Raw genomic sequence first — 25,918 nt, 5'->3', positions numbered from 1 at the left:
CTGTCTTTTGACTGTACCATGTTAACTTCAGGTGCAGAGCTCTTTACAATATTATGCATAATATTAATGGCTACAGTTTACACTTGGATTATAAATTGATGTATATAAGATACTTTAACAAACTCCATAGCTTTTGATTCTCACAATATCTCTGAGTTACAGGTAGGGCAGATATATCCTCAATTTTACAAATGAAGAAATCGAAGCACAGAAAGTTTAATCGACTTGCCCAAGATCACTTAGCAAGTAAGTGATAGAACCTGCATGCAAGCCAGGTATTCTGACTTCAGAGCCTCCATTCTTTTCTTAAAATTTAGAATCTTCATAGATATTTAGAATAACAGAGATTTCTATTCCTAGACAAATTCCTAGATTTATATTCTGAATGTAAAACAATTTGTCCTAGCTTTTAATTAATGCAGTTCCATTTGTTTCTTTTATGTAATAATTTACAGAGAATTAACATCATAGTCCCAAAGCATTTATTAAGCACCCATCCGCTGGGCTCAGAGCTAGGCACTATTACTAATTAAAGTGAACATGGAACTTGTTTTCTGGGCCTTTATACATTTCCACTTGTATTAACAGGAACACATAAGAGAACACATGAACACGTTGAAAGTTCTGCCAATTTCAAACCAGATACCGGATAAAAATTTCCCTTCCTATAATCTCCATGGTCTACCAACTTCCTACCAAAGCAGAATACTCTAAAGGATGCAGGAATGATTAAAGGTGTCATGTTTTCATGGAAATTATTTGTTTCTCCTCAATAACTGCATTCTCTTATTATTTTTGAAGACCAAGATTTTTGGCTGTTTTCCTTCAGGATTATGATTGACATTATATTATCGGAAAGAACAAGAAAATCTCAGAAGGTGAGGTACACTACTTCAATGTGATTGTTGTGGTTTAGGACACTGTGTAATCTTTCCTAGCAGAAGAAGCCTTCTTAGGAAAGAGGAAGAATGCTGTTCTTTGCAGTACAGATATTTCACTATGATCAGAGCAATCAGAAAGGAAAAAGAAGGGAAACTGACATATATGTCAAATAACACCCATGGAGGTATTATGTGTCACAGAGCAGGAAGGAACTAGAAATTCAGCTCTCCCTAGAAATTCTAACCCTCTGATGATAAGCAGTCAAAAAGATCTCAGATCATTTTAAAAGGAAGTTAAATCAGGCTATTGAACTGCCTAAAGCAGATCACAAACAGTTATATACATTCTAGAAAAACGGGTGTGGTTTAAAGGGAAATACCTATAAAATTTCAGAGCCACAGAAAGAGGCAGAGTGGTATTTGCAGAGGGACACGTCTATCATTCAGTACATCTCTGCTTCTCTTTGTGTCTTCTCTTCTTGTTAACTGTGTTTTGCATGGTCCCCAGGCTCTTGTTTCAGGGATCTGAAGTCCTTGACTGCAGTGTTCCAGGTGACATGTAGCCTGTTAGAAATAGCCTCGCTCCAGAGTTGCGTTCAGGGCTCAACCGTTGGCGTCAAGCACTCAAATCTACTCCAAGGTCTCGCCATACCTCGCACTGCCTACTGCCAGACTCCCAATCCAGCTGGAGCACATCCAGGTTCCAAGACAGGACATTTCTTAGTGTAGAGTCCAAGAAAATTCTGTTGTAGTCAGGAAAGGCTTCTTTCCCCTTTCCTGCCAACAAAATTAATAGCAGTAAAACAGCCTCAGACCCTTTCTGGAATGTGGGAGGTGTTAGTGGAAGATTTGTGCTCACTACCTCTATTCCTCTCTGCTCCTTAGCTGTCCACACTGCAAGAGGCTTAGGTCAGCCTTCAGGTGAGACAGGGACGAAGAAACTGGCTCTGACCTGTACTGCACACAGCCTGCATTTCGTCAGTGTTCTCGGCCGTTAAGACCTCTTCCTTTAGGTCAAGATGACCTTACCATGACCTGCTCTCTTCACTTTGGTTCGTTTACATCTCTTCCAGCCCCCCATTGCATGAAGTCTTAGTTATTCTTTGAGATAAGGGTGAGAAAAGAATACACACCCTGCCCCTAGGTTAAGTAAGGTCTGCCTTTCTGTGTGTCCTGCCTTCTTCCCAACTGTGCTGAACACCATGAAGTGGGCTTGAAGTGAGGAGATCCTGCTGCCCAAAGGGACAGCTTCTCTTTAAGCTGAAGGACTTGGTTCCTGGGTATGTTTTCATCAGTCCATGTTGGCTTGGATGATGATTCTGTAGGCTTTCCTCTTAATCCAGTAATGGTAATAAACTAACAAGAATAGGAAGTAAATTTACTGTGTTACTGAAGTTGGACAGTGAATTCTAAATTTTAGAAAGCCAATTTGAAAAGCAATTTGAAATTTTGAATATGCATTTTTAACTTATTAAAATCAAAACAAGTAATACCTCTTATAAAACAAGGACACATAATCAATCACCTTAATCTCTTTCTTGTGAAGAGCCAGATTTATTAAGCAATAATCATAGGCTTTGTATAATTTGAGATCAAAAGGAAAAATTATCTTTTAAATATACAGCAAAATCAGATAGTAATATCAGATAATTACATAAAGTTATCACAGTAAGCTTAAAATAGGAAACTAAGTTGTTGGATTTTTAAAGGATGCATAGTACCTAAAAAGGCATCTGACTAGTCTTAGAGATCTCATCTTAGACTTGTACTGACCTGCTCCCAAGACCTGGGCTCATTTCAGTTGAAGATATCTAGGAGCAGGTTAAATACCCGGCTGTCCAGCTAACCCCATCACCTGCATGTCTGACTCAGCCCTAAGTTAGGTACTGGTTCTGTCAGGCTTCAGATGACATCCTGGTTATGCAGAGAACTTGCAATTCCTCTATTTGTCCGAATTCAAGCCTGGAAATTGGTGGAAGGTACGTTACAATATCAGTCATGCAAGAAAAGAGATGTAAGTGATATGTTCTCTTTTTAAGACCCGTCCAAGCTTGCTTCTGTTGAAATGGGGATAGATAGATTTTAGGAATTTAATTGTATAGGTATATTTTAGTTATTTTGTGTTGATGTTGATATATTACACTTATGGACTATTTCGTATAAATAAGATGCCTTTGAAGATCTTAAATCTCCACATATATTACAACTACGATTTTAATTACTATTCCATGACTGAGGAATAATAGTATTTTTAAGATGGTGGACATATATCAACTTTGGAGGTCAAACATTGTTTTCCTTGGTTGAATGAGAGTATCATTTTCATAATGATAAGATCAGATTGCATCAACTTAAGCTGAAATTCTTTGAGTTGCAAGGCCAAAGGAACTTGTTTTATACCCAGATTTAAATGTTAAAGTATTAAAGCAGAATCCAGAAATGAAGTAACATTTTGAAACTGAAGTTTCTCAACTGTAAACATTCTTGAAAATTTTGTGATCCAGCCTCCTGTTATTCACAAAACCAATCACAGTAGTTGAAATTCAATCCATATTTGTTGAATGATTTTTTTTTTTAATTGTTCTAAAGTTTCCCAAAGACATGCTGAGGAAAGGGGAGGGCCCTTTTGCTGACTGTCTTTGCCAGTGCTTCTCTAAAGTGGAGTCTTCTGACCATTGTTTCAGGGGGGACCACAAGGTTAAAACAATTTTCATGATATTACTAAGACATTAGCCTTTTTTATTATCATTCACTAATAAGTGCACAGTGGAGTTTTCTAGAGACTACGTGATGTGTAGTATCAGAGATTTCAGTGCAGAAGCAGTTATGAGCAACCCAGCTATCTTCTGTAAAACCAGACATTAAAAAGACTGCAAAAGTGTATAATGATGCCAGTCTTCTGGGAGTTTTTATGAATAAAGCTGCTTTAAGCATTCTTATACACATCTTTTTTACGGACAGTTTTTCACTTTGTTTTGTAGGAGTAGCATTTTGGGGTCCTAGAGAGGGTATGTATTTAGCTTTATAGGAAGTTACTCTAGTGTTTCCCGAAGTCAGTGTACCATTTCTTAGCAGTATGTGAGAATTTGTTACTCCACATCCTCAGCAACATTTGATGCTTTAAGGGTGTAACATGGTATTGTGCTGTGGTTTTATTTTACATTTCCTAAATGATTTTGAGCACTTACTCATGGATTTATTAGCCATTGTTATATCTCTCTTTGTGAAGTGTCTGAGAGTTATGCCCATTTTAAATTGGGTTATATATCTTTGTATTATTGATTTATAGGAGCGCTTTATATATTCTGGATATAATCCTTTATCAAATGTATGTAGCATGTATATTTTCTCTGAGTTTATAGCTTGCCTTTCCATTTCTTTAATAATGAACAGGCATCCTAATACCTTCTTAGAACAGAAGTTTTTAATTTTGGTGAAATCCACTTTATAATTTTGCTTTTTTATGTTAGGGCTTTTTTGTGTCCTCTCTAAGAAATCTTTGCCTCCCCCAAACTTTAACCACTATCCTTGGTTCTCTCTAGTATCACTGATGATGTGTGTTCTTCAAGTTAACTTCTTCAGTATCTTTTAAAGAGAATGATATAACATTTTATTTGAGAGTAAACAAATATGCTTTTTGATTGCTATTATGGAAAAATTATAGGATAAATGCATTGTGGGACAGTTTACTCAATCTAGAGCCCTAGTTAATAGAAACTCAACTGGCATAAAGTTTGTCTCAGCAACATTTACTAAGTACCTGCTATGTTCCAACTGCAGGTTCAACAGAGCTTAGAATCTAACATAATAAGAATTTAAGTAAATGCTCAACAGCAGCCTTGCATGTTCTTAAGTAATGAGTGCAGGGTGAGTAAGAGTGTTGCATTCTCTATGGTTCTTTGTCCTAACCAGGAGGAAGAAAAGATAGAGAGAAGTGGTATATTTCCAAAAAACCAACTTGATACTTTTCACATGACTTGTAAGTAAGAATATGTTTATCCATCAGCGTTGAGGTTACTAGGCTTCTCTGCACATTATATTCTTTTCAACCTTTTTAAAAGAATAGACTTGCAAACTATATTCCAGATGAACTATGTAAGATTATACATAATTTGTGAAAATGAGGCTTTTTATTACTATGATAATTTACTCATGTAACATCATTTTAAAATCTAATCTTCAATTCTGTGAATATAATTTTATAGTTTATTTCCAATGGCTTCCTAGTTTGGAAGACTGTTTCATTTTGGGTGTTTAGTAAACATCAGTAGTAGTACAGTCAAAATTAAAGACGGTTAGATTCAAATGCAAGCTGTGTTCATTAGGGTTATATTTAAATCGGGACTTGTGGAAGGAAGGATTTGGGGGAGAGGGGAAGAAGAATTCCGATAGCTGAAAAGGAGAGGTGATAAGCACCTAGTAATTGCAAATAGATATACACACATAAGTACAAAACACATAATACACTACACATAACAAGTTTTCATTATTACAATTACAGCTGTATTAAAGTCTGCTTCTCTATGAAATTATTTTCTTAGATATTTAGTTCATTCTTTTGATATTGAATCAAAGATTAGAATTAGGCTGTTTTATGCTTTTCTAAATATCCAAATGAATATTCTGCTAAAAATGATGATCCGTTCAGAATATTTAATAACATGAGCAAATGTTTAGTTGTTAAATGCACCTGAAAATGTATGTTAAGGAATTTGGTTTTGAAAATGTTTTCTTAAGAAGTGACTTAGAGGCAGAAAATTTGATTATCTGTGTTCTTCATGCCTCACTTGCTGCTTGTCCATAGCTCTCATTTTTTTTGCTGTTTTTCTTTCTGTGGCCCATTTTAATTTATGAGACATTAGGTAAAACATTCAGCACCTGTTACATGCAAAGTACTCCACACCGTGGGACATGCAGAGGAGAATAAGACATAGTTCCTGACCTCAGAGGGAATCACAGTCTAGTGAGTGGCAGATGTGTACAGAAATAACAGAGGGGATGAATGAAGATAGGGAAAAGTAAGAATTGTGAAATTTAAGTGGAGCGTGGAACACCAGCCAACCTCAGTGCTTTAAATTAGCACATTGGAGTTGCTTGTAAAATCCCATTGCTGATAGACAGCATCTTTGAGTTTGAGATCCTTCCGCAAGTAGATGCCAAAGAGAAACCTGAGTGCAGGAGCCATGCCTGTAGGGTCTCCAAGGCTGTGTTTGGTGAAGGGAAGTATCCTCAAGTCTGAAGACAGGAGACAGTTTTAATACCATTTAATAATGTCAGTGGAATGTTTAAAGCACAGTACAATTATATTTGGGATTTATTAGTATATTCCCTTTTATCATTTTGAGTAAATGAAAAATGTTATTTGGACATAATTTTTCTAGCACTTTCACCCAGGTTGTGTGACATTAAAACAAGGAATACCAAGAGCTACTAAATGACAAGAAAGGGACTTTACCAAGAGTCCCTCCCAAGTTGCTTCATTGTGCCCTAACCACAGTCTTTTTAAAGAACTATGTTTAAGATTCCCCTGGCCCCAGAACCAGAGGTTCTGGGGCAAGCCTCTGGAGTTTGAAAAATGTCCTGAGGCTATGCATGTATCTGATCACAGTGGCTAAACCTCCATCATCCTGTTCAAAGCCTTGCTGGGGGAGTAGCACACATGTCAGAACATTTCTACTTTCCTCTAGGGTAATAGAAGTACTTCTTACCTATTTCTCTGTGTAAATGTTTATATTGTTATGAATATTGTCCAATAAACAGTGATTTTTCTATGTCATCCTTTGAAACTGTAATTAGTAAAAGTAAATTATCCCTCCAGGACATAGTAGCAGTTTTAAATCTTTAACAACTCAAACAGAAAAATAAGATGTTTTTTCCCTGAAATAGTTAATGATGACATCAATATCTACTTTATGTTGAGAGTTTCTATCTTCCAGGCACTGGGCTGAATGTTGTACATCACTGACAAAGTCCCATAGTAAAAATAATATTTTTAAAAAAAATATTTGACTACATAGTATATATGTATACAGGTGTGTGTATTATTGGAACAGAATTTTCATTTATAGTACTTACGCTTGCTAGACATTCTATTTCATTTTTCTTAAATGCCGGTTATATGAACCATTAAATTGAGTTTACAGACTACCAATGAATAGAACCCAAAGTTTAAAAAGCACTACTCTGTGTGCACTGTTTCATTGGAACCTCACCATGACTGTGTGAAATGGTATCGTCATTCTCTACACAGAAGCACTGAGGCTTGGAGTAGTTAGTTACTTGTTCAAGTTTATGCAAAGTGGCAGTGCTGTGAAACCCAGGTGCTGAGGATCTGGAGTTCAAGAATTCCAGTTCTACTGCTGATTAAATTTGTGACTGTGGACAAATTATTTAATGGGTGCTTAATTTATAGAATTACTTTGAGGATTAAATGAGGTGATGCATGTTACGTGGTTAACACAGGGTCTAAAATGGAGTAAACCCTTACTAAATGTTAGCTGTTAGTATTCAAATACTTCATCCTAGTAGAACTAGCTCAGGGATAGTGTGATATCACAGCATTTGTGAAAATGTTGCTTTAAAAAAACCTGAAGTTTTCCTGTTCTCCCCGAAGGATACAGATCAGTGATCAAGGGTCTTTGGAAAGGAGGTAGAAGCTGGACTCAAACTAAATAAAAATGTAGACTATTAAGATTCCTGCAATCATGGGTAAAAGAAATGTTGGAGAGAGAGCTCCTCTGTCTTATAAGAAAGCGGACTGGGTGACTTCACAGGCCGCATTGTGAAAGGCATAGAGGTGAGAGGGCACAGAGACCAGGCAGGGACAAATGTCACTGAGCTATTTCGATGTAGAAATAGGGTCTTGAGACATACATGTGTATTTCGGTCATTTAAAGAATTAGAACATCAGGTGAAAAAAAAATTCTGGGGTTGGGGGAGCCTTAACCAAGACACAAAACCTGAAAGCTATTAAAAAAATAAATGAAAGACATATTTCACTGTAAAAGTTTTTTTAAACCTGCAGAGGATTCTATTGGCAATCTAAATGAAAGATTAATAAAAAGACAAACAAAAGATTAGTAGTCGCTATCAACAAATTCTTACAAATAGACGCACAAAAAAAGCCAGTGGTTACAAATGATATAAAGAGACAGTCTATAGATGTGTAAATCCAAATGGTCATTAAAATATGAAAAGGTGTTCTGACTCACAGGTAGTCAAGGAAAAGCAAAATAGCAATGCCATATCACTTTCTAGTCAGACTGACAAAACTTGGGTAAGAGCACCTATTGACACCAATTGCTGCTGGTGGGGAGGTGGAAGAAGTGCTGTCATGTATCATTGGTGAAATACGAAATTGTTAAAAACCTTTTCAGAAAGCAATCTGGCAACGTCCCTGGAAATGTAAAATAGGGATACTTTTTGACCCAGCAATCTGACCCCTGGTTCTCCACCCCATAGAAATGAAAGCATCAGGTTTAATTAGGAATGTAATGTATTAAGGTGGTTTTGCTGCATTGTTTGTTTTGGCAGAAGAGTGAAAACAGTAAATGGCTTTCATGGAGGATGGCAAAATATGTTTTGATATATAGTATTCTCGTCATGGAATATTACTCATTCATTAAAAGAATTAGTTTACCATTTGACGAACAAATTTCCACGAAGTACTGAATGGGAAAAGCAAACTGTAAAGAAGTGTATATAACTGGTATTCTATTTTGGAATTTTAAAGTCAGAAAGCCGCTTTGTGTGTGCACACATGCATGCTCTGTTTAAGACTGTTTGAGAAAATGTAAAAAAGTATAGAAAAATACATACCAGGTTTTTACCATGGGTTACAGTGTAGTACAGTGGTGGCAGAGGAAGTGGGGTGACAAGCATAAAAGAACAAAACGGGGGAGAAAGACTGCATTAGAAACAGGGTGCATGATACAAAGTTATGTGTATGTGTTCCTGTGCATAAAGATATTAGAAAGATAGATACACTTATATCTATCAACTTGAAGGGGTATCATCTTAAATTATTATTTAGTGAAAAAATAATGTGACCTGTAGGGTAATATGTCAGTAAAAATCTATGTACTTGTATATGCTTATGCAAGGAGAAAAGTATGGAAGGGAGCACTTCGGGCTGTTATGTTGGTATTGGAGGTGGGAGTAGATGACTAGCTTGTTCTTTATCTGTGGATTCTTTCACCTGGAATATAATAATGTATTGTAATTTGAAAAATTAACCACATACTTGTTTCCCCATTTAATTATATTTACTTCCATGTAGTAAATACTTGAGAAGATTATTTCTGTTGTGTCTTGACTCGGTTTTGATTTAGAACTTAAATTTCTAAAAATGTAAGAATGAGATTATAAAAGTTTATGAATTAAGGCAGCAGTCCCCAACCTTTTTGGCACCAGGTACCCGTTTCATGGAAGACAATTTTTCCATGACCAGGGGTGGGGGGGGGGGGATGGTTTCAGGATGGTTCAAGAGCATTACATTTATTGTGCACTTTATTTCTATTATTATCACATTGTAATATATAATGAAATAATTATACAACTCACTGTAATGCAGAATCAGTGGGAGCCCTGAGCTTGTTTTCATTTGCCACTCAGGGTAGATAGGGTTTTGTTTTGTTTTTTTTTTTAATTTATTTTTTATTTATTTATGGCTGTGTTGGGTCTTCGTTTCTGTGCGAGGGCTTTCTCCAGTTGTGGCAAGCGGGGGCCACTCTTCATCGCAGTGCGCGGGCCTCTCACTGTCGCGGCCTCTCTTGTTGCGGAGCACAGGCTCCAGACGCGCAGGCTCAGTAGTTGTGGCTCACGGGCCCAGTTGCTCCGCGGCATGTGGGATCTTCCCAGACCAGGGCTCGAACCCGTGTCCCCTGCATTGGCAGGCAGACTCCCAACCACTGCGCCACCAGGGAAGCCCGTAGATAGGGTTTTGATATGAGTCTGTAAGCAGTTGATTTATTATGGTCTCTGTGCAGTCAGATCTGTCTGCTAATGATAATCTGTACTTGCAGCTGCTCCCCAGTGGGTCCCAGCATCACCACCTCAGCTCCACCTCAGATCATCAGGCATTAGATGTCTCATAAGGAGCGAGCAACCTAGATCCCTCGCATGCGCAGTTCACTGTAGGGTTCGTGCTCCTATGAGAATCTAATGCTGCCACTGATCTGACAGGAGGCGGAGCTCAGGCGGTAACGCAAGCGATGGGGAGCAGCTGTAAATACAGATGAAGCTTCTCTCCCTCGCCCGCTGCTCACCTCCTGCTGTGCAGCCCGGTTCCTCATAGGCCACGGACTGGTACCTGTCCATGGCCCAGGGACTGGGGACCCCTGAATGAAGGGATGTACCTTTTTTTCTGGAGTGACTATTAATACAATTGTGGAGTGTTTTTATCTTGTCCATATGGAAAATATTGGAAGATAGCTGTTTATTTAAAGTTTCATGTATACATTATGGTCATAATATGTATAGTCTTCCCAGGTAGGTAGATTTGGTTTTGTCAGATTATACCATAAACATAATCAGAAGACCAGTGTTAGACTTGGAAAAAGTTATCTGCAATATAGGTGGTGAATAGAATATTTATAATATACCAGGAGCTCTTACAAATTGAGAAGCTAATTCAGTGGGCAGATATCACCAATGACTATGAATGTTTTCACCTTAATATGTTTGTACTTTATCAAAATAACAAAGAATTTTAAAAATTCTTTAAAATGGATGTGCAGGTAAGAAACTGAAACTTCATTTCCAGGAGGCTCTTTTTTTTTTAATTTTATTTTTTTAATTGGAGTATAGTTGATTTACAGTGTTGTGTTTCAGGTTACAGCAAAGTGAATCAGTTATACATATACATATATCTACTCTTTTCTAGATTCTTCTCCCATATAGGTCATTACAAGTATTGAGCAGAGTTCCCTGTGCTATACAATATGTCCTTATTAGTTGTCTATTTTATATATAGTAGTGTATATATGTCAATCCCAATCTCCCAGTTTATCCCTCCCCAAGGAGATTGTTTTCTACATCTGTGACTCTATTTCTGTTTTGTAAATAAGTTCATTTGTACCATTTATTAAGATTCCGCATATAACAGTATCATTCGTATTTGTCTTTCTCTGTCTGACTTCACTCAGTAGAACAATCTCTAGGTCCATCTTGGATTGTCCCTTTTCTTAGTGCACACATAGCTGCCCCCTGAGGCAGATCGTCCAGCCATGGCCCCCTGGCTGGAGGTTGGCCCCTGGTTATGCAGGGAGGCCGGGGCAGGAGCACGGACTGCGGCCCTGGGTCCCTTCCCGTGCTTCTTTCCTGTCCTCACGTGAGAGCCCCCACCTGCATGTGCTGGCATTTCTGTGGGGCATGTCCATGCCCATTCCTGAGACCCAGAAGGGCTAACTGGCCTCGTGAAGACAGAAGCAGACCTGAACCACCTGCTGGCCAATTGCAGCCGAAGCTGCATGTCGCCTGCCTTTGTGATAATCCTTCTCTACTCTTTTTCAGAGGGTCTTCACAAGCAAACCTCCTAGTCCACAGGCAGGAGCAGAAGGCAGTGTGGGCAGGGGGGTTGAGAGGGTCTGTGCAAGTCTCATGAATTTGCAGGGTTCCATCAGGTTGAGCCTCCCGTGTGGTGGCTGCTGTCCAATAGCATCTCCCAGGGGGCAGAGTCAAGATGGCATACTAGGAGGACGCGGAATTCACGTCTCCACACAACTAGGGAACCTACCAGGCACCGATGGGGGACCATGGACACCTAAGGGGACGGGAGGAACCCCCAGCGACTGGGTAGGACATGGGGGGTGTGAAGGGGGAGGAGAGGTGGAGGTGGGGCAGGACTGGAGCCCCTGAGGGGCGGCTGGGGGAGGGGAAGGGATCCCACGCCCGAAGGGGGAAATTGGGGAACCATCGGGAGGGCAGAGGATCAAAAGGGAGCATGGCCAGGTTTCCCCTGCCTCCATGGACCCCCAGGAGCCTGCTGAGATCCCGGGCCTGATCCTCTGCCCACCTAGGCCCCCTCCAGCCGCGTGGGTCCTGAGGGAGTGGGAGGGAGGGAAGGGGAGCAAAAGTAAAGGCTGGACCTCTGGGACCGGCACCCCTGAGGGGTGGCTGGGGGAGGGAAGGAGTTCCTACACCCAGTGGGACCCACCCACAGTTAGGGGTCCAGTGGTGAAGGGCGAGACCCTGGGGGAGACAGTGGGAGAGGGGCATGAAGGAATGGAAAGGAACGGGGCCAGTGCTTTCCCTGTCTACTTAGGTACCGGGGAACATGTTGGGCTCCTGGTCCTAATCCTCTGCCCTCAGAGCCTCCCTCCTGCTGCACCGAGCCCAAGCCCCGCCCCTACACCCCCACCCAGGGCCCCACCTCTACACTCAGAGACCCCCTCTGAGACCCCCTCCAACGCACTGGGCCTAAACCCCACCCACACACCCTCACTCAGCGCCCTACCTCCAAACTCCAGAACTCCACACTCCAGAGGCCACCCTTTCCAAGTGCTGCCTCTCCCCTTCCCCGCAGGTCCTAAGCATAGGCCCCGCCCCACCCTAAACCCCGCCCCTGCCTAAGTTCCCCCCCCCCCCCCGCCTAAACTCAACCTGCATAGCCAAGGCTTTTTCTTTTTTTTTTCTTTCTTTTTCTTTTTTTTTTAGATTGGGGTTCTGTTACACCTTGTTGATTCATTGTTGTTGATTCTTTTATATTTTTATTTTTCCTAATCTTTTATTTTTCTAATTTTATTTTATTCTTTATACTTTGTTATTGTTCTCGCTTTTTGGCTTGTTCCCCCCCCCCCCCCCCGCCACCTTTGTTTTTTCTATTTTCTGTTGTGGTCTTATTTTACCTTGTTACAGGTGTTTCAATTATAGTTTTATTTTTCCTAATATATTTCTTATCTTTCGAATTTTGTGTTTTTTTGATATTGTACTGCTCTTTTATTTCTTTCTTTCTTTTTTTTAATGCGCCACGAAGCTTACGGGATCTTGGTTCCCAGGCTGGAGGTTGGGACCGAGCTCCTGTGGTGGGAACTCTGTGTCCAAACTGCTGGACTAACAGAGAAGCTCAGACCCCAGGTAATATTAATCAGAGTGAGGCCTCCTGGAGGTCCTCATCCCAGCACCAAGACCCGGCTCTATCCACCTGCCTGCAAACTCCAGTGCTGGACGTCTCAGGCCAAGCAACTAGTAAGGTTGACAGTAATACAGCACCACCCATCAAAAAAAACAAACAAAAAAAAGAAATGACAAAAATATGTTACAGACAAAAGGAGCAAGGTAAAAACCTACAAGACCAAATAAATGAAGATGAAACAGGCAACCTACCTGAAAAAGAATTCAGAGTAGTGATAGTAAAGATGATCCAAAATCGTGGAAACAGAATGGAGAAAATACAACAAACATTTAACAAGGATCTAGAAGAACTAAAGAGCAAACAAACAGTGATGAACAACACAATTACTGAAATTAAAAATACTCTAAGGACTTCCTTGGTGGCGCAGTGGTTAAGAATCCGCCTGCCAATGCAGAGGACATGGGTTCAAGCCCTGATCTGGGAAGATCCCACATGCTGCGGAGCAGCTCAGCCTGTGTGCTACAACTACTGAGCTTGCGCTCTAGAGCCCACGAGCCACAACTACTGAGCCTGCGTGTCACAACTACTGAAGCCCGCGTGCCTAGAGCCCGTGCTCCGCAACAAGAGAAGCCACCACAATGAGGAGCCCGCACACTGCAACACACAGTAGCCCCAGCTCGCCACAACGAGAGAAAGCCCACGCACAGCAATGAAGACCCAACGCAGCCAAATTAATTAATTGATTAATTAATTTAATTTAAAAAAAACTCTAGAAGGAATCAATAGCAGAATAACTGAAGCAGAAAAACAGATAAGTGAGCTGGAAGATAAAATGGTGGAAATAACTGCCAGGGAGCAGAATAAAGAAAAAAGAATGAAAAGAATTGACGACAGTCTCAGAGACCTCTGAGACAACATTAAATGCACCAACATTCGAATTATAGGGGTCCCAGAAGAAGAAGAGAAAAAGAAAGGGTCAGAGAAAATATTTGAAGAGATTATAGTTGAAAACTTCCCTAACATGGGAAAGGAAATAGTCAATCAAGTCCAGGAAGTGCAGAGAGTACCATACAGGATAAACACAAAGAGAAGCACGCCAAGACACATATTAATCGAACTATCAAAAATTAAATACAAAGAAAAAATATTGAAAGCAGCAAGGGAAAAGCAACAAATAACATAGAAGGGAATCCTCATCAGGTTAACAGCTGATCTTCCAGCAGAAACTCTGCAAGCCAGAAGGGAGTGGCAGGACATATTTAAAGTGATGAAAGGGGAAAACCTACAACCAAGATTACCCATCAAGGATCTCATTCAGAATCAACGGAGAAATTAAAACCTTTACAGATAAGCAAAAGCTAAGAGAATTCAGCACCACCAAACCAGCTTGACAACAAATGCTAAAGGAACTTCTCTAGTCAGGAAACACAAGAGAAGGAAAAGACCTACAAAAACAAACCCCAAACAATTAAGAAAATGGTAATAGGAACATACATATCTATACTTACCTTAAATATAAATGGATTAAATGCTCCAACCAAAAGACATAGACTGGCAGAATGGATACAAAAACAAGACCCATATATATGCTATCTACAAGAGACCCACTTCAGACCTAGGAACACCTACAGACTGAATGTGAGGGGATGGAAAAAGATATTCCATGAAAATGGAAATTAAAGCTGGAGTAACAATTCTTGTATCAGACAAAATAGACTTTAAAATAAGGACTACTACAAGAGACAAAGAAGGACACTACATAATGATCAAAGGATTAATCTAAGAAGAAGATATAACTATTGTAAATATTTATGCACCCAACCTAGGAGTACCTCAGTACATAAGGCAAATGTTAACAGCCATAAAAGGGGAAATCAACAGTAACACAATAATAGGGGACTTTAACACCCCACTTTCACCAATGGACAGATCATCCAAAATGAAAATAAATAAGGAAACACAAGCTTTAAATGACACATTAAACAAGATGGACTTAATTGATGTTTATAGAACATTCCATCCAAAAACAACAGACTACAATTTCTTCTCAACTGCTCATGGAACATTCTCCACGATAGACCATATCCTGTGTCATAAATCAAGCCTTGGTAAATTTAAAAACATTGAAATCGTATCAAGTATCTTTTCTGACCACAATGCTATGAGACTAGATATCAATTACAGGAAAAAATCTGTAAAAAATACAAACACATGGAGGCTAAACAATACACTACTAAATAACCAAGAGATCACTGAAGAAATCAAAGAGGAAATAAAAAAATACCTAGAAACAAATGACAAAACACGATGATCCAAAACCTATGGGATGCAGCAAAAGCAGTTCTAGCAGGGAAGTTTGTAGCAATACAGTCCTACCTCAAGGAACAAGAAAAATCTCAAATAAACAACGTAACCTTACACCTAAAGCAATTAGAGAAAGAATAACAAAAAACCCCAAAGTTAGCAGAAGGAAAGAAATTACAAAGATCAGATCAGAAATAAATGAAAAAGAAATGAAGAAAATAATAGCAAAGATCAATAAAACTAAAAGTTGGTTCTTTGAGAAGATAAACAGAATCTATAAACCAACCATTAGCCAGACTCATCAAGAAAAAAAGGGAGGGGACTCAAATCAAGAGAATTAGAAATGAAAAAGGAGAAGTAACAACTGACACTGCAGAAATACAAAGGATTACGAGAGATTACAGCAAGCAACTATATGCCAATAAAATGGACAACCTGGAAGAAATGGACAAATTCTTAGAAAAGCACAACCTTCTGAGACTGGCCCAGGAAAAGACAGAAAATATAAACAGACCAATCACAAGCACTGAAATTGAAACTGTGATTAAAAATCTTCCAACAGGGCTTCCCTGGTGGCGCAGTGGTTGAGAGTCTGCCTGCCAATGCAGGGGACACGGCTTCGAGCCCTGGTCTGGGAAGATCCCACATGCCGCGGAGCAACTGGACCCGTGAGCCACAACTACTGAGCCTGCGCGTCTGGAGCCTGTGCTCCGCAACAAGAGAGGCCGCGATAGTGAGAGGCCCACGCACCGCAATGAAGAGTGGCCCCCACTCGCCGCAACTAGAGAAAGCCCTCGCACAGAAACGAAGACCCAACACAGCCAAAAATAATAAATAAATAAATAAAAATTTAAAAAGAAAAAAAAAAATCTTCCAACAAACAAAAGCCCAGGACCAGATGGCTTCACAGGCAAATTCTATCAAACATTTAGAGAAGAGCTAACACCTGTCCTCACACTCTTCCAAAATATAGCAGAGGGAGGAACACTCCCAAACTCATTCTACGAGGCCACCGTCACCCTGATACCAAAACCAGACAAAGATGTCACAAAAAAAGAAAACTACAGGCCAATATCTCTGATGAACATAAATGCAAAAATCCTCAACAAAATACAAACAGAATCCAACAGCACATTAAAAGGATCATACACCATGATCAGGTGGGGTTTATCCCTGGAATACAAGGATTCTTCATTATACACAGATCAATTAATGCGATACACCTTATTAACAAATTGAAGGAGAAAAACCATATGATCATCTCAATAGATGCAGAAAAAGCTTTTGACAAAATTCAGTGCCCATTTATGATAAAAACTCTCCAGAAAGTAGGCATAGAGGGAAACTACCTAAACATAATAAAGGCTATATATGACAAACCCACAGCAAACATCATTCTCAATGATGAAAAACTGAAAGCATTTCCTCTAAGATTAGGAACAAGACAAGGATGTCCACTCTCACCACTGTTATTCAACATAGTTTTGGAAATCCTAGCCATGGCAATCAGAGAAGAAAAAGAAATAAAAGGAATCCAGATTGGAAAAGAAGAAGTAAAACTGTCACTGTTTGCAGGTGACATGATACTATACATAGAGAATCCTAAAGATGCCACCAGAAAACTACTAGAGCTAATCAATGAATTTGGTAAAGTAGCAGGATACAAAATTAATGCATAGAAATCTCTTGCATTCCTATACACTAATGATGAAAAATCTGAAAGAGAAATTAAGGAAACACTCCCATTTACCATTGCAACAAAAAGAATAAAATACCTAGGAATAAACCTACCTAAGGAGACAAAAGACCTGTATGCAGAAAACTATAAGACACTGATGAAAGAAATGAAAGATGATACCAACAGATGGAGAGATATACCATGTTCTTGGATTGGAAGAATCAACATTGTGAAAATGACTCTACTACCCAAAGCAATCTACAGATTCAGTGCAATCCCTATCACACTACACTGGCATTTTTCACAGAACTAGAACAAAAAATTTCACAATTTGTATGGAAACACAAAAGACCCTGAATAGCCAAGGCAATATTGAGAAAGGAAAATGGAGCTGGAGGAATCAAGCTCCTGGACTTCAGACTATATTACAAAGCTACAGTCATCAAGGCAGTATGGTACTGGCACAGAAACAGAAATATAGATCAATGGAACAGGATAGAAAGCCCAGAGATAAACCCATACATATCTGGTCACCTTATCTTTGCTAAAGGAGGCAAGAATATACAATGGAGAAAAGACAGCCTCTCCAGTGAATGATGCTGGAAAAACTGGACAGCTACATGTAAAAGAATGAAATTAGAACACTTCCTAACACCATACACAAAAATGAACTCAAAATGGATTAAAGACCTAAATGTAAGGCCAGACACTATAAAGCTCGTAACAGGAAAACACAGGCAGAACACTGTATGACATAAATCACAGCAAGATCCTTTTTGACCCACCTACTAGAGAAATGGAAATAAAGACAAAAATAAACAAATGGACCCTAATGAAACTTAAAAGCTTTTGCACAGCAAAGGAAACCGTAAACAAGATGAAAAGACAACCCTCAGAATGGGAGAAAATATTTGCAAACGAAGCAACTGACAAAGGATTAATCTCCAAAATATACAAGCAGGTCATGCAGCTCAATATTAAAAAAATAAACAACCCAATCCAAAAATGGGCAGAAGACCTAAATAGACATTTCTCCAAAGAAGATATACTGATTGCCAACAAACACATGAAAGGATGCTCAACATCACTAATCATTAGAGAAATGCAAATCAAAAGTACAATGAGGTATCACCTCACACTGGTCAGAATGGCCATCATCAAAAAATCTACAAACAATAAATGCTGGAGAGGGTGTGGAGAAAAGGGAACCCTCTTGCACTGTTGGTGGGAATGTAAATTGATACAGCCACTATGGAGAACAGTGTAGAAGTTCCTTTAAAAACTTTAAAAATAGAACTACCATATGACCCAGCAATCCCACTACTGGGCATATACCCTGAGAGAACCATAATTCAAAAAGAGTCATGTACCACAATGTTCATTGCAGCACTATTTACAATAGCCAGGACATGGAAGCAACCTAAGTGTCCATCGATAGATGAATGGAGAAAGAAGATGTGGTACATATATACAATGGAATATTACTCAGCCATAAAAGGAAATGAAATTGAGTTATTTGTAGTGAGGTGGATGGACCTAGAGTCTGTCATGCAGAGTGAAGTAAGTCAGAAAGAGGAAAACAAATACCATATGCTAACACATATGTATGGAACCTTAAAAAAAAAATGGTTCTGATGAACCTAGGGGCAGGACAGGAATAAAGACAGAGACGTAGAGAATGGACTTGAGGACACGGGGAGAGGGAAGGGTAAGCTGGGACGAAGTGAGAGAGTGGCATGGACATATATACACTACCAAATGTAAAATAGATAGCTAGTGGGAAGCAGCTGCATAGCACAGGGAGATCAGCTTGGTGCTTTGCGACCACCTAGAGAGGTGGGTAGGTAGGGTGGGAGGGAGACACAAGAGGGAAGGGATATGGGGATATATATGCATATAACTGATTCACTTTGTTGTACAGCAGAAACTACCATTGTAAAGCAATTTTACTCCAATAAAGATGTTAAAAAAAAAAAAAAAAAAAAAAAGCATCTCCCAGGGACTTCCTTGGCCGTCCAGTGGTTAAGACTTCACCTTCCAGTGCAGGGGCTGCTGGTTCGATCCCTGGTCGGAGAGCTAAGATCCTACATGCCTCGCAGCCGAAAAAACCAAAGCATAAAACAGAATCAGTATTGTAACACGTTCAATAAAGACGTTAAAAATAGTCCACACCAAAAAAATCTTAGAAAAAAAAAAAGCATCTCCCAAAGACCTGGGGGCCAGTGATCTCCTGAACTTGCGCAGTGTGTTTGGAGCAAAGGGATCCCAGCACAGCATTTGTGAGTCACGCTTCACAAGTCAACGTGGTTCAGCTCGGGGTCTGTGTACACCCTGTGTCGGTGGTGCAGTGGCAGGGCAGCCGGGTGAGCCGCGTGCATCACGGAGATGAAGCGAGTGGGACGGGAGCTTTCCCTTAAAGACCAGTCATTGTGTCGTTGTGTCCGTAGTCAGAGCGGCATCTGTATGGTTGAAAATAGAGCCGGGGTGCATCACTCTCAGTCCCTGGTACAGGGTGTTTTCTCTCTGTGTGAAGGGAAAAAGGAAGCATAGAATTCAGGATAATGACTCTCAGATCAACTCAAAGGGAAGAGAATAATTGATCTGTGCTCTCAGCCTGGAATTCTGAGGCCTGCCTGCCACTGCTCTGTTTTCTGCCTGGAGTAGCATCTCCTCATCCAAGATCATTAGGGAATTCTTACCCGCCTCCCCGCCCCACCATGGAAGGAGTGAAAATTTAAAATATAGAAATATATCCTTTTCAGTATAAATCATTTTTAAAAATTTTAATCTACCTAATTTTAAAAAATCTATTCTCTCTAGTTTAAATAATACTGCAGATTTAGCATTTTCTTGATGATTGGGCTGTGGACTGTTTTGCTTCTCATTGACTTTAGACTCTTGTAATTGAGTAATTTTTTGATCTTCCTCCATAATCTGAGAGCATTCCTATCCTTTTGTTTTCAGAAGTAATCACAGAAATCCATTATGTCCAGTTGTAGCCACAGGTGATTTTTGAACACTTGAAATGTGGCTAGTGTGAGCACGAAACTGAATTTGTAGTCTTATTTAATTTTAATTAATATAGGTTTATTATGTTAATTTTGTAACATAGTTTGTAAAAACGAAGCAGTATAAAATATTTTGCCATTAAACATAACTTTATTGCTTTGGTAAGACTACATTTCACTTTGTTAAAAATTTAGTAGCTAACTTGTGACGTGCTCTAAGTGTAAAATCAACACTGGATTTTGAAGACGTGGTATGGGAAAAAGTATAAAATATCTCATTAATATTTTTATATTGATTACATGTTGAAGTGCTGATATTTTGGACATATTGGGTTAAATCAAGTATATTGTTAAAATTAATTTATCTTGTTCCTTTTTACTTTTTTTTTTTTTTTAATAAAGCCACTACAAAATTTAAAATTATCTATGAAGCTCTAGTTGTATTTCTTTGACAGGTTTCTCAACTTTGGCACTGCTGCCATTAGAGGCTGGATAACTTTTTGTTGTGGAGACCTGTCTTGTTTCCTGTGGGATGTTTAGCAACATCCCTGGCCCAGCTCATGGAGACCAACTTCCCACCCAGTGCAGGAATGCCTTTCTGGGCCGTGACTGAAAGGGATCCTCCAGCATCTGTTTGAAACACTTCCTTGTTGAGACTCTCTTGTCTCCCCTGTTTGGAATTAATTATAAGACAGGTTATACTTTATGGTAGCTGTTATATTAGCTTTATGTTATATTTATATTAAGTTTATGTTAGCTTTACGTTAGGTGTCCTGTAACTTCCACCAAGAGTCCTAGTCCTAATGTCTTCAGTAGCACAAGATAAACCGTATTCTTTTTGAAAGCGATAATGTATACCAAAAGGCCTTATACATTCCAAAGCTCATTCAACAAATACTTAAACTCCTCCCCTGTGTTAGGCTTGTCCTGGGCAATGAGGTACAGCAGTAGATGAAACGCGAGTCCTCCGGAAGCTTATGTACTATATTTGGGGGACGTAGTCAGCAGATACTCAGGGGTGCCCTGCAGTGCGTCACGTGATGATCAGTGCCGTGGAGAAAGACGAAGCAGGCAGAGGGGTGCAGGGACTGCGGTGGGGCTGTGGGTGTGCGGATGCCTTTACTCCTGCCCCCCGGCCCCGTCCTCTAAATGCCCTGACACCTCCGTCACGTCCCCTGTTCCCAGACCTCCAGTTTCTTCTGTTTCTTCTAGACCACACGTTTCCTTCAGCCATTGCTTATAAGAGCTGTTCTCCAGACACCTTTGCCTGGCCTCTCATGAGTCCTCCTTTTCAAAGTGGCACATGGGTCTGAATCCCAGCTGTGGTCTGACCTTTGCAGAGCTGCCCTTGGGAATGTTCTGGCTCTGTTCTTTTGGCAGCCTCCTCATGCTATCGATTTAGATGCAGTCAGCAGCCCTGTGGTCGTTTACTTGGGCCCCGGCTCCTGCATGGCCGTGTGGGCTGGTGTTCTCTTGCTGCTTCCCGTCAGTGTGTTACGCACCATGTGGTCTGAAGGAGGGTTTGCATTTGGCTCTGCGTGTCCTACGCAAGAAGACAGCACGGGTTCCGTGATGGCCCTTTCCCTTCACCTCTGCTTTCTGGTTGTGTTCCAGAATAGATAACTCAGGTTGCAGATTATCTGGCCTCATTAATGAGTAATTACATTTTCATAGAACACCACAAAGCGTTATGTGCGCAAAAATGAGTACAGGCTATTTCTGGGTGGGATTCTTGGCTGGCAACCCTGTGGTGCTTTCTAAATTGAGAATAAAAATAAAGCTTGGATGTCTCTTCTGCTTTCTTGCTTCCAAAATATTTCTTGTTTTTCTGCTATTCTTGCCTTTAATCAGAATAGTAATGTATACATATGCATTTAATGTAAGCATCTGTTGGGGGGAATTAGAGCCCCTTATTCAGTCTTCACAAAACTTATTTTGGACTCATAACTTCCTAGATAATATGTTACATTTCTGACTGACTTTATAATAGACAAGAGATGAAAAATTTAGTTGATATGCATCTCTGAAACTATATTCTACGTGTAAATGGTAGGTAATGGCAAGGGTTCTGTCCCTGGATTCAATTGTTCATGTCACTGAGATTGATAGTCTTGGATTGTAGAGAATGTGATTTAAATACCATCTGTGGCCACTTATCCAGCAGATTGGGTAGATGACGAATCTACCAAATGAGCAGTGAGTGTTCCTAAGAAAAGGAAAAATCAGAAAGATTTTACCACAGAGGATCTTAAAATATTATTTATTTAAAAACTTAAAATTTGATGAACTCCTGTAATTCAAATTAATCAGTTTATAGAATAGAGATGCTTTAGAAGATAAAAATTTTAATTTAACATTTTCTTTAATATTTTAGGTACATGGGTATATTTCAAACAGCACCTGGATAACCAGCATCCTTGGCCAGAACCTAAGATAATGAAAAAGAAGGCATTATTATAACGGTGTTTCAGGAAGTTGTTCCGGCCACCTCCCGCTCCTGCCCCCGGTGGTGCTGAGGCCTCAGGATGCCTGAGCTCAGTGTGCTGCTCCTCTGAGCCACAGACCCTTTGCCACCGACAGCCGCCCTTCTCTTGGCTGTTTCCTTACCCCTGCAGAGGCTCTGGAAACGCTCCTTCTGTAGAGGTTAATTTGCAAAGGGTTTTCCAGTCCATCCAGAGTTGCTGAGTTTGGTCCAACATCAGCATCTTTGGGAAAGTACTGATACGATACAATTAATTTCTTAAAAACCTGAAGCTAGGTTCTGTAATGACATTTTTTGTTTCCATTATTTAACAGCTACTAGAGTAATTTACTGAGTATCAGAGTATGATAGGTCTGTCTTGGACCAAACAGCAGGTCAGATATGCCAGCACGTGAAAGGACAGTGTACTTCTGAGGTGGTTTAAGCAGCTGGACACCAACACAGGAGGATTAGGAGGATTCGGATCAGCACGATTCCGAAGACGTGGGGCCAGTTGATCTGCTGTGGAACTTTTCAGGGCCCAAAATAGCAGTGAATAGGGATACAAGCCCAGATGGACCCTATTTTATCCTGTCTGTGCACATTTTTTCCAATTTTATTGAGAAATAATTGATACACATCACTAAGCTTAAGATGCACAGCACGATGGTTTGAGTTACATGTATATTACATTTCACAATATTGTGACATGATCACCACAGTAGGTTTAGCTAACATCCATCAGCTTATATAGATAAAATAAAAAGAAAATTTTTTTTTCTCCTGATGATGATAACTCTTAGGACCTACTTTCTTAACGACTACGGTGTATCTTACGTCTTACAGTGTTGACTATAGTCATGTTGTACATCACATCCCTAGTACTTATTTATCTGATAATTGGAAGTTTGTACCTTTTGACCACCTTCGTCCAATTCCCTTTCTCTTCAGCCCCACCTCTGGCAACCACAAATCTGATCTTTTTTCTTTGAGTTTGATGTTGGTTTTTTGTTGTTGGATTCCACATGTGAGATCATACAGTGTTTGTCTTTCTCTGTCTGACTTATTTCAGTTAATATAATGCCTTCAAGTTCCATCAGTTTTGTTGCAAATGGTAGGTTTTCCTCATTTTTTATGGCTGAATAATATTCCTTTGTGTGTGTGTGTGTGTGTGTGTGTGTGTCTGAGAGACAGAGAGAGATACACATACCACATTTTCTTAAATGATTGATTTCATACCACCATGTCTTGGCTATTGTAAATAATGCTGCTGTGAACATGGGGGTGCAGACATCTTTTCAAGTTAGTATTTTCATTTCCTTTTAATACATTCCCAGAAGTGGAATTGCCGGATCATATGGGAGTTCAATTTAAATTATTTGGGGACCGTCCATACTGTTTTCTGTAGTGGCTGTACCAGCTTACAATCCCACCAACAGTGCACAACCTTCCCTTTTCTCCACATTCACGCCAGCATTTGTAATCCCTTGTCTTTCTGGCTATTCTAACAAGTGTGAGGTGATATCTCATTGCGGTTTTAATTTGCATTTCCCTAATGACTGGTGATATTGAGCATCTTTTCATGTACCTGTTGGCCATATGTACATGTTGTGCGTTTTTATGGTGTCTCTATACATGTATGCCTGTGGCTCTCAGATTATTGACAGTAGCTTTTTTCCTAATGCCAGTGGTATTAAAATTAAGTCTTTATGTTTGTTTTCTTTTTTTCAGAACAAGCCTGCCCTCCCCTATGTTTTCCCGAAATGACTTCAGCATCTGGAGCATCCTCAGAAAATGTATTGGAATGGTAAATTAACTGTCAGTTCTGTAATATTAAGCTGATAGGTGTTTCATGCATATCCTTTAGAAGGGAATCCTAATGTTGGCATAAAAGTGTTGCACAACAATGTTTGTGAAAACTTTTGAGAATCAGAAATTAGGAGAAGTCTTATATTAGGTTTTCCTCACAGAATTTGAACCACTTTTTATGCCATTTAATATGACTTTAATGTGACTTTTCATTGTAAGAAAGTAGAAAAAGAAAAGGCTCCACATTTGTATTTCCCTATAGAGTTACCCAGAAAGGCTCAAAAAGAGCAGTCCCCACAGTATAGAATATAATTCCACTTACGCTTCTGTGCACAGAGCAGGTTTTTGTACCTTGTAAGTGTGGTGTATGTTAGATGTTTGGTACCTTGTAAGTGTGGTGTATGTTAGATATTTGGAATGTGTCCCAGCTTAGTTATCTGTGCAGGTGGATCTGATTTTGCGGGGGAGGGCAACGGATGGCAAAATTTACTATTATATAAATCCTTAGATTCCCTTTAAAATAGTAGTCCACGTCACCACCCTGACGACAGTCAGGCTAGGATTCTGAATAAAGTTCTCTTAATTCTTCTAGCATGACCTTTGACCAACTAGAATGATGAAAATTTTAAAACATGTGAGTCCTGAACTGCTAAAGAATCTGCCTAGAGATTATGTTTCTTAATTTTGCAATTTAATGTGCAGCCTGAGTACTCCAAGAACTTTCCTTGTACTGGGAAGTATAGTCACTTTCTAAACATTTTCTTTCTGATGCCTGAAATCCTTTTGGCTGCTGGTGTGCACACGTTGGCATTTTTCAAATGCCCCTCTTCTCTACATGGGGTAATGTCATCTGAGACTTCCTAAATGTAATTTCCAAGGAGCTAATTCCAGAAACATTTATTTTAAACAAATATTTTCTGATCCTACTGCATGGAGAGAAGGATCTGTAGCTGAATAATGGGCTTTATCCCAGCCTTGCCGCCTCCTGTCTGTGAGACCTTAGGCCAGTTGCCTTGTTTCCCTGAGTGAAGTTAGGAGAGTAATTTGCACCTTATAGCTGTATTGAGAGATAAATAAGATAATTTATATAAAATGGCCAGGACAGACCCTGGTTTAGCTTAATGCTCAACATTATTATCAACAGTTAATCACACTTGAGAATCAGAATACCTGGGCTCTAATTCCATTTTGATTATATTAAGTTTCATCAGGACAAACCAAATGTACCTAGACAAATGTATATATTCTTAAATAAAATAGCTATACATACTAGTCTCTTAAGAACTGAAATTTTCAGGACAAAAAATTATATCCTACAGAGTTAATATTTTTCAAGCCCTTAGTAAACATATTTATCATTGAGATCCAGTATGTAAATATGTACATATGCATGTGTGTTTAAAATGAAAACCAGTTCCACAAAAGAATACTCATCCTTACAGTAAATGATATTTTCTATTATATTAGATTAACGCTGATTCCAACTCATTAAATTGATTTTGTAAGCTGCTAATGAATGAAACCCACAGTTACTGTAGAATTGGTACCACATTTGTCTAAGGCTGTTGAGTCAACAGAATGGGTATGAAAACTGCAGATGTGGTTTAGTCTTTTTGGCAATCGTGGAAAGTACAGCTTTCTGTATTTCTCTTGCTTGAGTCTGTCACCTACTATCTCCTGTCTCACTGGGTGTCGGATTTAGTG

At 39.5% G+C, this 25,918-nt stretch overlaps 1 protein-coding gene across 5 annotated transcripts in view; it reads left to right on the top strand.

Moving 5' to 3' along the window:
• OSBPL1A (oxysterol binding protein like 1A) overlaps positions 1-25,918 on the top strand; it is a 219,869-nt gene that overhangs the window by 161,897 nt on the left and 32,054 nt on the right. For all 5 annotated transcript variants that reach the window (XM_059895089.1, XM_059895088.1, XM_059895092.1 and 2 more), the window contains one exon: positions 24,137-24,212. In XM_059895089.1, coding sequence (XP_059751072.1) covers positions 24,137-24,212 — 76 coding nt within the window. The remainder of the gene's footprint in view (positions 1-24,136; positions 24,213-25,918) is intronic.

Source organism: Balaenoptera ricei, chromosome 14 (genome assembly GCF_028023285.1).
Source record: "Balaenoptera ricei isolate mBalRic1 chromosome 14, mBalRic1.hap2, whole genome shotgun sequence".
Lineage (NCBI taxonomy): Eukaryota > Metazoa > Chordata > Mammalia > Artiodactyla > Balaenopteridae > Balaenoptera > Balaenoptera ricei.
Note: the sequence above shows the minus strand (reverse complement) of the source record. Positions and strands in the feature narration are given on the sequence as shown.